The following is a 15,036-nucleotide window of genomic DNA, read 5'->3' on the forward strand; positions in this document are numbered from 1 at the left end:
TATACATACATACATACATACATAGGTACATAAATAAAGGAAATAAGCTTTTATTATAAAATTATTTAATCGAAACTTTTAAATATATTAAAAAAAAAATAATAAAATACAAAAAATATGATGAGATGACAATGTGATTTTCAATATATTGTACGAGTATGTGTGTATTTGTGTACCGGTCTAGCAATCATATACATATAATTTTTTGCATTACCTACTCTACTATTCACTGTTATAACATTTTCTTATAATAATTATTGTTGCGTTGTTGTTGTTACTGTTATTATAGTAATTGTTATAATTCTTGTTGCAGTTGTATTTCAATTTGTAGGTGAATCACTTTTTTTTTTTGTATTTTATTATTATTATTTTTTTTTTTCTTACTGTAATGTATTTTACACTATATTTACAGTAATTTTTGAGTAATTTTTTTATTAAAATTGTTGTTGTTTTCTTATTTTTCTTTGAATTTTTTTACAAAAAAAAAAAAAAAAAAAGAGTTTTTCTCATCAACAATTCAATATTTTGCAGTATTGCTGTTTAGCAGCAAAATGAAAAAAGGGTATATAAATGGGATACTCATCTTCAACTATAGCATTATCATTTTGGTGTTAATAGTTCTGAAGACTAGACGAATTCATTAATTCAAAAAAATAAAAATATTTATTAAAAAAAAATATTAATAATTAATTAAATAAATTTTTAAATAGCAAAAAATTTAATTTAATTAAAAATAAAATAAACGTGAAAAATTTACGTGATTGCACACAAAAGAATTTTAATAAAAGTTCTAAAATTTAAATTTTAATTTAATAAAAAAAAAAAAAATTTATTCAAAATGAAATTCGTAAGTAATTAAACAGAAGAAAAAAAATATATATAATAAAATATAACGCATAATAAGGATAACAAAAGGATATTTAGAATATATTTGTGTTCAATAATTTTCAAAGAGGATTATCAACACGACTTTACGAAAAAAATTCGGGAGTTCATTTAAAAAATGAAAATATTATTAATTTAGAAATACTGCGGGTGTTATACTTCGGACACATGTTATACAGGCTTCTATAGAATAGATTTAGTAGAAAAATTTCATTTTATTGGAGTGAGAAATATTAAAAATAATTTTAGATGCCTAGTTAATTAATTCACTTGTATTCATTTTACAAACTAGTGAAATTTCATACTAGATTATTTTAAAAATTACCATTTTTCATTGTTGAATTTGAATTGAATTTAATTGTAGTGGTCAAACAATTAAATTAGTATTTTTGTCTATGATAAAAAATCCTATCTAAAATTCTACATTTTTCGGTTTAAAAATCATACATTTTATTTCTTGTCTTATAATTGAATTTAATTCACTATTATACTTTTCGAACAACTAGATTTTTTATTAAAAATTTCAAAAAAAAAAAATTATTTTTCATTTCCTTATTCCCTACAGTTTTATAACATACGAAATCACTCATGCCTGTTAAATAATGTGCCTATCATTTTAAGTACATATAGTGTTTAGTTTAGTTACTAAAATAGTTTCCGCAATTTATTTTTGAAATTATAATTATCGAGATTTAAAATTTTTGATTTTGCAAAATGTTGTTTATTTTTGTGCGAGATTTCACTTATATTTAGATTTATAAAAAATATAATTATAATTATTTTATTGTAATTAGAATATTTTTCTATACAATACAATAAACAAACGTTCAATTCAAATGATCAGTTGCAAATGAACGTAAGAACAACAATAACATAAACATAGTAATAATTTCTTCGAATAGATGGCGTACACAGAATAAGTGTCGAATACGGAATTTTATTTGTTCGTTCAAACTTAATTATTAACTAGAAATTGCTTAAATGGCTTGAAATTGCTCCGAAATAAAATTTTTGATCAAATTTAAAAAAAAAAGGCAGGGAGGCCTATAAATTTTTGCATAACCAAATATTAATTTTAATTGAAATTAATTTCGTTTCCATTTATTTACACAATTATTTAAATAAAATTTAAAAACTAGAAGTAAAATCATAAACAAATAAATTTTGCGGAATTTAAAAAAAAATTACTTAATTAAGAAAATTGCAAATATTTTTTCTTACATAGTTGCTTACTTTAATTCACCACTGAAAATATTAACGATTAGAAAAATTTGACAACAAATCAAATACATATTAAATGACAATAAATTTTAAAATTTACATACACATTTTTCAACAACACAGCACTTCCCTTCGCGCACTTTTCAAAAAATTTTTCCAACATTTTAATCAGATAATTTACAATAACCTTAGTAAATTCTGGCTATTTTAATACGCAAATCGGATTAATCATAAATGTCATATAGATGTCAATTTAAAATTTCAATGTAAACACAGAGAGAATTATTTATTTAATTACAAAATGTACTTACGTGTGGGTAGGGGCATCATTTGTTTTTCAACATATTTTTCACTTTTAATTTTTATAATTCTTATTAAAAAATATTATTTTTAATAAACGCGATTTAAATATTATTTTTCATGTTAATCAAATAATTTCAAGTGGGGCTGAGATAAAAGTAGGTCAAAGTGATTTTTTTTTCTCTTAAAAAAAAAATTCTTAATAATAATTATAATTAATAAAAATTATAAATAATAAATCAAATGAATTTATTATTCTTATTAACTTTTTAAATGAATTAATTAATTAACAACACTGTAAACATGAACCTAAACCATAAAGTTCTCACGCAAAATATAATAAGAAAAAAAAAATAGAAAGAAAGAAAAACAAACATAGATTGACAGTAGAAAATTTAATATTGTGAATGGTGAATAGGTGAATGTTTTGTGGATTATTTTCAATTAAGAAAACTGTCAGTTTTTCATTGACTTGATTAAAAATTAACACGCAAAAATATTTTATTTTTATTATTTTTCTTTTTGTTTTTCTTTTAAATATGCAATTCTGCATTATTTTTGTATATAAATAGGAAGACCTTTATTGTATAACCTTTAATTTTGATTTTTAATTTATTTTCTTTCTCATTTTTATACAAGCTTACTTTCAATTCTTGTTAGACAATTCTGAAAACAATGAACACAAACTTTAATATTCTAATCAAGAATTTTTATTATAAATTATTTTTTCTCTCATTAAATATAATTTTTTATCTTTATTATGTTAAACAAATCTTTTCTATATTTTTACATTAATGAAGGTAATTGCTTTGATTGCCGCTATTTTAATCAATACAACATCAGGACAAATTCGTCCATTAATTCGAACATCTGCTGATCGTGATGCTGTTATTTTAAGACAAAATTTTGATTTAAATCCAGATGGTTCATATGTTTATGGGTAAGTAATTTGAAGTTAAATTTTAAGTGTAGTAAAATTATTATATTTATATTTTGGATGGTAACATTTACTATAATTTCATAAAAAAATCATTTTATTACAGCAAAAATTAAAATATATTTTTGCATTTTTTGGGAATGTTTGCAATTTCTATGCAGTATAAGATCAAAAACACTTAATTTGCAGCATATTATGTAATCTGTTTAATTCAAAATTAAATAATTTAAACAGTAAGAATGTTTGATTAATAAATTTCTCGATTTTAATTTAATTCGCAGCATAATTTATGTGCTCTTTTATTAAGTTGCTCATTATTCATGCCTTCATAAAATGAAATTCTATTCCCAGAAGCTGAAATTAATTCTCCAAAACAATTTAAACTTAAAAAAATATTGAATCAAATTTTATAAACCTCAATTCTCCTAATAAATGCAAGTTTTCCATAAGCAATTTTTAAAGTTACTCTCCTTAAAATTTTACAATATTTTTTAATTTAATTCAAGTAACTGCACCAAAATATTAAAATATACGATCTAATAAAAATTAACTGAAAAACATGACAAATTACAATTATTGCTAATTCTCAACAAAAACAAAACTCAAAATCACTGAAATTAAATAAAATTTTTCAAAATTTTCTTAAATTTTTTCTTCTTTTTTTATTCTGCCATCTATACAGTTATGAAACAAGTAATGGAATTCGTGCCGATGAAAGTGGATATTTAAAGAATCCAAATACAAATATTGAAGCACAGGTAAATATTATTGTGTAATAACAAAAAACAAAAAACCCCGCAATTGCAATAATATTTTTAAATATATTTCTAATTAAAAATTATTAAGTGTATGTAATGTTAAAGCTATAATATGACAAATAAATTATTTACTTAATATTGATAATAAATGGTAAATGGACAATTAATAAGGATGTCCAATTTACCAATTATATTTAGTTAACATGAGTAAAACGAGAAAATTAAATAACTTCGCATTTTGTACGACTAAAATTATATTTAAAGTAGGCGTTCAAAAATTATCAGATTCAAAATCTTAACACAATCATGTACATATAGGAAAATTAAAACACGCACAAATACTTTGGCTTATATTGTGTTATATTAGCATAGGAGTGTGTATAACAATTTTTTATGTGTGCCAAATAGAGGTGTTAAATTCAATTTTTTAAGCTTTTAATGTCATAATGTCAGTAATGCATTTGTCAGTTAGTCAATTATTTTTAAAAATATTTTGCAATTTGCAATATTATAGTTGTTATATTGGATTAATATTTTTAATATACGAATTCAGAGTTATTTTATTCAAATTCTATTTCATGAATTTTTTATATCTCAAAATCTTATATTAAAATTTATAATTTAAAATTAATAAACATGGTTAAATTTTAATTGATAATCATTAATTAACTAGTCTCAACAATTTCTCGACAATTTAATTAAAAAAATTTTTTAAGAATCTTTTATAATATTGAAGCCATACAAGCTGAACAACTCATTATTTTATTGAATTTAAATAGAACAGTTTCGAATTGCACTAATTTTTTTCTGAAATTTTGAAAATTATCACAGAGAATTGAAAATTTTTTAATGCAATATGAACATGCATTTGAAATCATTAAAGTATGATATTTCTACACTACATACAAACATTTTACCGAACGCTTGCAATCTAATTTTGAAGTTGAATTTTAAAGAGAGAAAGAGAATTAAGGTCTAGATTAAAACTTAATTTTTGTCTGAATAAAAAACTTAATTTTTGTCTGAAAGTCAATAATTTATTGTGAACGGCTCAAATTTTATGATATTGAAAACCTGCAATTTTTACTAGTCTAAAAAAGAAATGACATCAAATTTTCGTAAATTCCTTAATTCTTTAATAGTTTCCCATTATTTCTAAGTTATTTTGTATATTTTATTAATTATAATTAACAATTTTTAATTTTTTGCAAAGAAAACACTAAATTATACATTTACAAATTCATTTCAATTCAAACATAATTTTATTACATAATTTAACCTAAATAATTTACTAGAACAATTTTCATATTCATATAGCCTCATCAATCTTATAGCATTTGGTTGAGAAAAGCACTAAATTTTATACCGTATAATACAATGTAATTAATAAACTTAACCTACAAAATTTATTACAAAATTTAAACACAATTCAATTCTTAAGTGTATAATTCAAATCTGAAAAATATCTTCTATTAATTATCAACAATCAATTTACTTGTAATATGGAGATCGTGCACATATGCACAATCGTGTACAGTATACACATAAAATATAATATGAAAATTTTAGACAAAACCAATCCCATATATAATAATTTTATAACAATGAACTTAATGTCCAAAATTATGCACCACCTTAAAGAGATCATAATAATTCATAAAATTCAAAAACAAAAAATAGCAAAAATTAAGAAAACATGTACAATTACGGAAATTGCACATCAAATAATTTTTTTTTTTATCTACCAATTGCACACAAATATTTTTGTTACCTTGAATTCAAAAAAAAAAAATTTTTTGAAATTTTAAAATTATTAAAATTTTTTTTTTCAATTTTTAAAAATTTTATTAAAAAATCGTACAGTTTAACTGGCCATTAATTTCCTACAAATGCAATTTATCCAGTATAGCATAAATTTCCAGTATAACAGTACTCGTATAACAATAAAAATTCCATTTTTAGCACTTTTCCAAAAATTTTTTGAAAAAAAGTGCTTATTAGTTTCACTCTGTCCGTCCGTCCGTCCGTCCGTCCGTCCGTCCGTCCGTCCGTCCGTCCGTCCGTCCGTCCGTCCGTCTGTCCGTGTGTCTGTTTACAAAACTTCTACACCCTTGAAGATAGAAAGCTGAAATTTTATATGTACATAGATCTTTACTAGAAACTTATTTCTGTAGAACAAAATTTTTACCTATCTCCTCCCCTCTAGAAGTTATACCCCCCCAAAACCCTAAAAATGGCCTTTTTTAACTATTTGTTGCAATGAAACCATAAGCATTTTTGAAATTTTGCAAACGCAGAAAAGCAGCGGCTTGCTTCCCCTAGCGCGGCATACTATATTTGAACTTTAGAAAAACAAAATGGCCGCTCAAATTTACCGTTATCTAAAGTCCTTTTTTTGCAAATTTTTGATGTCGTTTTTTTTCCAAACTACAGCCTGTAGAAGCTTGAAATTTTAGGAGCTTCTAGACATTATCAAATAGTTCATTTCGCTAGAAGAAAATTTTTTTCCATCTCCATCCCCTCTCAAGTTATCGCCTCTTGAAATTTGTAAAATTTGAATTTTTGACACCTTATATTTCCGAAACCGCAAGCTTTTTCAAATTTCTATTAACGCAAAAAGTTAACGGTAAATTCCATGAAATTAAAAAATATAATTATTTTTCTTAACTCACAAAATTAAACCTTAAAATCGAGCATTATGTTAACCCCACTTTATACTAATTTTTGCTTTATTTCAAAGACTGCATAAATCATTCATCCTAAATATATGCAACCCTAGAAATAGTTTTGTATATGAATGAAAATAATTTTAATAGTGTGATAGGTACATAGACTACATAGACTGTATTTAAAAGCAAAATTTTCATTTGTTGAAGGGAAAAGTGCTACAATACAAACCATTGGTTTGACCCAACTTTATAAAATATTCAAAATAAAATTGTAGTGTTCGTCCAAAATTTCATAAATCTTTTGTATGCAAATCGTTTAATAAAAAAATTAAGATGAAGAAGAAAATAAAATTCCGAGAAAAAAATGTTAAGCAAGAAATTGAAAAATATTAAAAGTTCTTCTAGCTTATTGTAGGAATATGCAAAATATTTTTGCAAAATTGTCTGAAAATTCTTTAAATTTTTTCTTAAAAAAGAATTTATTAACTAAAATTTTGTGTATGATTAAGATTAAAAATTTTTGTTACAAAAATAATTTTTTTCCGGTGTATTTTGAATTCTGAAGTTTTAAGCACATTATGCAAGACATTTTACAAATTCCAGTTTTAGAATTTTTATAGAGAATTGAAAATTATGGAATTGTTTAACCCTACTTATAACATAATGCATTTTTTTATAGCAATTCTTATTAGGCTATAACTAAAACTTTACATATTCTGAATTACTAATACAACATGTAGTTGCTTCAATTAATAATTGTAGTGCCTATTACACTAATAAAATTTTTCTCCTCGAACTGGACTCGAACCAGTGACTTACCGTTTTCGGACGCTCAACCACCTGAGCTACAGAGGTATGAAGAAATTGCCAACGAAATGCTCTTCACATTGCCTTATACTGTAATCTACATGATTACTAAGTATTGCTTACATTAATTGAGATGCTACATATGCATTCTTCTATTTGAAACACACAATCACTTTATATATTGTTAAAATTGAAATTTTATTGTATTTGTAGTAATTTTTAAAATATTAAAGTATCTATTGACGGTATCAATATAATACTTAAGGCAATTAACTGAATTTTATATAAGCAATTTTAAAAATTTACAAAATATTATTAAATCTATTATAACTTTGTGGTTTTCATAAATTTCAATTCATTCCAAAAAGAAATTGCATTATACCACAGCTATAAAATAATATTCAATATACATAACATCTTTCTTAGAAAAATGGCCGCATAATTATTGCGAATCATCTCAAATATTACACAGTAATACTCACATTTTTTTACAATATAAATTAAAATATTCATACTAATAATAATAATATAGAACATATTATAACACAGTCAAATTTGTTTAAGAGCACTGCCACTTACAGCACAAACCGCCCAAGAACATAAATCTTAATAAAATAAAATTTTGAAATGACAAAACTTTAACACACCTATGATTCTTAAGGAAAATTATGCCACCTCATTTTTCACATATTTACAAATTTTAATAGTAAAAATATTAAATAAAATTTTTTCAAAGATTTTGTGGTGAAAATTTAAACTAATTAAAATATTGCCTTTAATTCAAACTCTGTAAAGAAGAAAAAATATTATAAGAATTTACCAGTGAAGCTTTTCCAAAAAAAATTTTATACACAATATCCGAATATCGAATTATCCCCCAAAATTATCTGTTATACTCCTGACCATCTTTGATTTTATTCTTGAAATTTAAACTCATTGTTTTAGTTCACCTACATCCTACAATCCACAAAAAAATTATTTAATTTTTAATAATTAATAATAAAAAAAATATTTTAATATTACAATTTTTAAAATAAAAATTTAATTTTCAAAATATTTTAATAATTTTTCTCATTTTTTTTAAATTATTCGCCTTAGGTTATGCAAGGATCATATTCATATACTGGACCAGATGGTATTGTATATACAATTAATTATATTGCTGATGAAAATGGTTATAGAGCAGAAGGTGCACATATTCCAACACCACCACCAGTTGGTCCACGAAGAGGATTTTAAAATGATTTTTAAAATAAGAAGAAATATAAAAAGCAAAATCATATAATAAAATAGTAAGAGATTAAAAGAACCGTCCACCAATTTTAAAAAATAATAAAAAATAAAACAAAAAAAATATAGGAAAAGAAAAAACAGCACTGCGATTTCGAACATCTTTTTTTTTTCATTTTTTGATTTTACACTATATATACACACATACATATACTATTGAAATATGCACATAAATACATCTAATAAGCATATTTAAACACATACATACATATAAACAAAAAAAAAAAATTTTTTTTTTTTACATACGTACATAGTAATTTTTTTTCATAATTTTTCTTCTTGTCTCTCTTCTGAAATAAATCTCCTATAGTAATTAACATTAATTATTTTTTACATACATATACATACATACATACATATTTTTATCATTATTATTATTGTGTACTTTTTTTTTTTTATTCTAAGTTGTTAAATTTAATTTTGAGATTTATGTTTTTTGTAAAATGCATTTCTGTGATTTTGATTCGAAATGCCGAAATTTTTTTTTTTTTTTTATGTATAACCAGGGCATTTTAATTTTTCTATAATTTTCATTTGTATAATATGAGAGAAAAATTTATATTAATTTTTTTTTGTGTAAATATATGTACATACATATTTAAATATATATATATATATTTATAATATTGTACGAGAGTAGATTGGAGAGCACACATAAATATGTAAAATAATGACATTAAATTAAAAACATTTTTTTTTTTTTTTAATAAATTGTAAATTTTATTGTAAAAAAAACAAAAAAATAAAAGAGAAATAAGAAAATAAATTAAAAGCAAACCAGCAAATAAAATTGCTAACAAAATAAAATTATAATTAGAATTTTTATTTTAATTTTAATTTTTCAAAAATTCAAAGGGTTTATAACATCACGTCCTAGTGAGTTGATTTGCACGATAAGAGCCGTAATGTTGAGTGATTCTCCACAAAAATTATTAATATTCTCCCAAGTTCTGAAATCAGTTAACACCAGAGTCGCATTCCGCTGCAAAATTTCAATACTATTTTAGTAATGTGAATGATAACTCAAAGTTTTTCCATTATTTTTCATCACATAATTTAAATCTCATACTGTATGCACTGAATAACACTCCTCATATTAAAAACTTAGGTAATTCAAAGCATATATTATTATGTATTGTGAAAAATATTATTAATTTAATAAAAGAAATTTATAGATAAACCAGATTGGACACTTACATTGGACCAAAAATGTTTATTTTTATCACAAACAGCAAGTAAAACAGACATAGACCACAATTAATTAAAAAATTATTTAGTATTCTTTTGATAAATTGCAACATTCGTGAAGACTTAAACATGTCAATATGAAATATAATTCTGGAAATATTATTTCTTAAACGTTAAAATTTCGAAAATAATTTCATCGAAAAATTGCTTTAACAATAGTAATATTCAAATGTGGAACCATACATTTTGTCATAATATGTTGTAACTTGTATTTTAGTCATATTGTGAGTGCCTTATTAATTCAAAAATAAATATATTTGAGTTCTTAACAAATCTGGAATCTTTACAATGTATCGTAAACCTTAAGAAATCTTAAATAATATATATCTGCTTGCCGATAGTATACTGATTTCTTCAACCAAATTAAGAACAAACACTCATTAAAATAAAAATTTTTCTGGAACTTGAGTTCTCTTGAGATATACGCAATAAATATCATACCTTGTCAAAGCATTATTTCTTACTTAAAGATGTTTTATTACCAGTTTACTTTCATTTCTTCTTAGAGGGCCGAAAATTTATAGCCTTAACCGAAATGATTCAGTGCTAGATTTTATACCCAATTAAAAAAAAAAACAAGTAAAAACGTTTCAGTCGGTATAAACCGATTGAATTATACCCTGCACCTTTCGTTGTTGTATGGCAATTACTCAAACCTGTGAAATCATTCTATAGAAACTTCACGGATATGTCTGACCTATAACTGGACACACAACTGCCAAGTTTCATGAATCTGACTTTATTATTTTTCCAAATATTTAAAATAAGCTTTTGGGCTTGTTGGGAGCCACTCGAACCTGTCAAGCGATTCCACCAAAACTTCAGAAATATCTTTGACCTATAATTGGACACACGACTGCCAAGTTTCATGAATCTGACTTGATTATTTTGCCGAATATAAAAAATTTGCTTTTGGAGTTGTATGGCAGGTACCCGAACCTGTCAAGCAATTCCACTAAAACTTCAGAAATATATCTGACCTATAATTGGACACATGACTGCCAAGTTTCATGAATCTGACTTTATTATTTTGCCGAATATAAAAAATTTGCTTTTGGAGTTGTATGGCAGCCACCCGAACCGGTGCAGCTATTCCATTAAAATTTTTAGAGCATATGTAGAATATAATTGGACACATGTGTACAAAATTTTGTATTTGTACCTTTATTAGTTTTTGAAAAATTTAAAATAAACTCTTTGAGTTGTATGGCAGCTACCCGAACCTGTCAGCAATTCCACTAAAACTTCGCAAATATATCTGATCTATAATTGGACACACAACTGCCAAGTTTCATGAATCTAACTCTTTTATTTTTCGAAATATTTAAAATAAGCTTTTGAACTTGTATGGGAGCTACTCGAACCTGTCAAGCAATTCCACCAAAACTTCAGAAATATCTTTGACCTATAATTGGACACACGACTGCCAAGTTTCATGAATCTGACTTGATTATTCTTCCAAATATTTAAAATTAGCTTCTGGAGTTGTATGGCAGGTACCCGAACCTGTCAAGCAATTCCACTAAAACTTCAGAAATATATCTGACCTATAATTGGACACATGACTGCCAAGTTTCATGAATCTGACTTTATTATTTTGCCGAATATAAAAAATTTGCTTTTGGAGTTGTATGGCAGCCACCCGAACCGGTGCAGCTATTCCATTAAAATTTTTAGAGCATATGTAGAATATAATTGGACACATGTATACAAAATCTTATATTTGTACCTTTATTAGTTTTTGAAATATTTAAAATAAACTCTTTGAGTTGTATGGCAGCTACCCGAACCCGTTGTCCGAATTGGTCCAATAACAATAGGGTTCGTCCTTGGCACAAAAGAAGCAACTTGTGAAAGTTTGGTGTCGATTGCATTATTCGTTTTTGAGTTATCGTGCGATCGGACGGACGGACGGACGGACGGACGGACGGACGGACATGTCTAAATCGACGCAGAATTTTACGCTGAGCAAGAATATATATATATGTCCATACCGCAGATGACTCCTTCAAGTAGTTACAAACTCCATACCAAAGTTAATATACCCTTCACGAAGTGCAGGGTATAAAAAAACAAAAAAATTAACAAAATTTAAATTAAAAGATGACTTTTAACGAGGTTTAAAAGATTTAGAGTGGAGAAATAATAGAAAAAATTTTGGAGACCAATATTGAATTGGAGACTCCATTGTTTTCGTGGGATTGTTGTATTATGAATAGTACATTTGCAAAGCTATTACAAAAATTCGATATTTATAACATTGAATCAACTATTTTTCAAAAAATTTATTTTAATTTTAGGCTAAATACAATTTTTGTTAAAATTTAGATTAAAAATTCAAAAAATGCTCAATTCTTCAAAAATAACATTGTTAATTAACTGTTAAAAAAGTAAACATAACTTTTAACTTAAATTTTTTAATTCAAATTTGATTCTGAAATTAAAATATTATCAGCCTAAATATATGCAACTTTTTCATTTTTTCACATGGTTCACAAAACAATCAATTTTTAGTTTACTAAGTAATTTACGATATTACATTTGATCGTAAATTTAATTATTGGAAATTAAAGATATTTATTTCTGACTTTATATCATTGATTATTCTTATTTTACAGTAAAGCCTTAATTGCATTTCATTTACGAATTACAGAAATTTCAATCATATTTGAGTTCCCTTTTAATGTTTTGTATTTCTCATCATAGCTATCAACCAAGTTTTTTATTGAAAAATATATAAACGTAATCATTTTGCATTATAACTTAAAATGAGGAACCGAAACTTCAAACGGAAAAATCAATAAAAAGTCTTGTAATCAGCAATTTTTATCACAATCATTCGAAATTATACTACCAACTTAAATATTATCTTCATAACGGCAGAGCATAACCATTTTGCATTTTAAAGCAATATCAAAATTTATTAATTTAGTTTTTTAATTTGATTCGCCTGAAAATATGCAAATTATATAATGGAATACCATAATTTTTGCAATTAAGGATTGTAATTTCCGTTAAATTTTTTGCATATTTATAATACGTTATAACAGTTTCATTCAAAATATTTCTAAACCACAAGAGACAAGAGGCTTTATAAATGTATTTTTAATAGTTTAATTAAAAATTACGTGAAAATTGAGTGACAAAATATTGTTTTCTCATTAAGATTTAAAAAAAGAAGTCTACTACCAAAACATACGGATGACTAGAAATTTTTCAATAATTTAAATTTTTTTTCTTAATTAATTTTTTTATTCCAATATAATACAATATAAAAACAACAATAACATTATAACTTTAATTTTTCAGAATCCTGATGAATTTCCAGTTTTATAAAATTATCCATGATGATGATGACCACCATGATGACCACCACCAGGATAATGACCACCTCCACCATGATGACCACCACCTGGATAATGACCACCTCCACCATGATGACCACCGCCTGGATAATGCCCACTTCCACCATGATGACCACCACCTGGATAATGACCACCTCCACCGTGGTGACCACCGCCTGGATAATATCCACCTCCACCATGACCACCATGACCGCCATGTGGATAATATCCGCCGCCACCATGATGTCCATCATGTCCGCCATGTCCACCATATCCTCTAGTTTGCCTGACTAAACTTTCAAAAGCTTTCTTTTCATTTTCTTCGGCGGCCATTGACAAAGTCAAAACCAAACTCAAACAAATCAAAATTCGTAAATCCATTTTTCTTTTTCTTTTAAATTCTCTAGAAATTCAATTATTTCAGTTTTAAGTCCAACAGTGGAACTGTTTCTAGAAATTTTTAAAATGATCGTTTTTATACTATAAATTTTATGATCGTTTTCATAAAAAAATCTGTGTCACCCCACCACCAAAACTTTGTAAAATAATTTTTTTTTTTAAATGCATCAAAAAACGCTTACGGATTTTCCAAGAAAAATAGAACATAAAAATCATACGCAAAATTTAATTTTAAATGCAAAAAAAAAAATTTCAGCACTGAACTGTGATTTTATGGCCTAATAAAATTGTAAAAATTAATGACAATTTTAAATTTAATTAGTTGATTGAAAAAAAACACGTTTGTGCGTATGTACGTAAATGCGTAAATTTCATCAAGATGCAATGAAATTAGTTTGTGCACGTTTGACTCACAATTTTTAGAAAAATTTAGAATTTTTTTTTTTTGTAACTATAAAAAAAATTTAAAAATAATTTTTTTAATTACTGAAAAAAGCATGTAAACTTGAAAATTCTGAAGGTTCAAGGTAATCAAGTAATCATTTTTTAATTAAAAAAAAACAAAAATAATAAGTTTTACGCAAAATTTCGCACGTCATCAAAAATTCACCAACGCGTCAACCAGCGAGATTGTTTTGCAACTACTTGAAAAAATAATTTTTTACGTTAACTTCACTTGTTTGTTTACGTGATGACTTTTGTATAAAAGAAATGTAGTTAAGGGTAAATTCTTATTCTAATGCTTAATTCGAATAGGTACAGTTTTGTAATTTTCGAAAAATATTTTTTAGATTAATACGCAAAGCGGCGTTGCTCAGCCGGTTAAATTTGCAATTTATTTTCTTAAATTCTCAAAAAAAGATTAGAACAGCATCCTGCGTTAACTTGCTTTTACGAACTTACTAAATAATTGTAGAAAAATAAATAATTCTTAGCCTAATTAGAAATCTGAAATTATAGCCTAATTGACAATAAATTTAAAAAAATAAACGCATTTTTTTGTACTAACATCTTAATTTTTAATTTTTAAAGCTCGGACCTATTAATCCGAATAACTTATAAAAGCCTTAGTATAAAATGTTTCTAATCCAAATTATCCCTAATTGTACTCATATATTTTTTTCATTTACCTCGCATAATCAGTTGAAAAACATTTTATCCTATTAAAATTCTAATCT

The 15,036-nt window shown here is 24.9% G+C and overlaps 2 protein-coding genes across 2 annotated transcripts; one reads left to right on the forward strand and one right to left on the reverse strand.

Moving 5' to 3' along the window:
- The first annotated feature begins 616 nt into the window (after positions 1–616).
- Positions 617–9,669, forward strand: LOC129616051 (endocuticle structural glycoprotein SgAbd-2-like). The gene is made up of 4 exons (XM_055531495.1): positions 617–847; positions 3,207–3,346; positions 4,026–4,101; positions 8,676–9,669. The coding sequence occupies exons 1-4, from the start codon at positions 839–841 to the stop codon at positions 8,814–8,816; spliced, it is 366 nt and encodes a 121-aa protein (XP_055387470.1). The 5' UTR covers positions 617–838; the 3' UTR covers positions 8,817–9,669.
- A 3,784-nt stretch (positions 9,670–13,453) lies between these two features.
- Positions 13,454–13,792, reverse strand: LOC129616096 (uncharacterized). The gene has a single exon (XM_055531565.1). It carries the CDS (start codon positions 13,790–13,792, stop codon positions 13,454–13,456), a length of 339 nt encoding a protein of 112 aa, XP_055387540.1.
- Between the last annotated feature and the right edge of the window lie 1,244 nt (positions 13,793–15,036).

Source organism: Condylostylus longicornis, unplaced genomic scaffold (genome assembly GCF_029603195.1).
Source record: "Condylostylus longicornis isolate FDR11 unplaced genomic scaffold, ASM2960319v2 ptg000162l, whole genome shotgun sequence".
Taxonomy (NCBI): Eukaryota; Metazoa; Arthropoda; class Insecta; order Diptera; family Dolichopodidae; genus Condylostylus; species Condylostylus longicornis.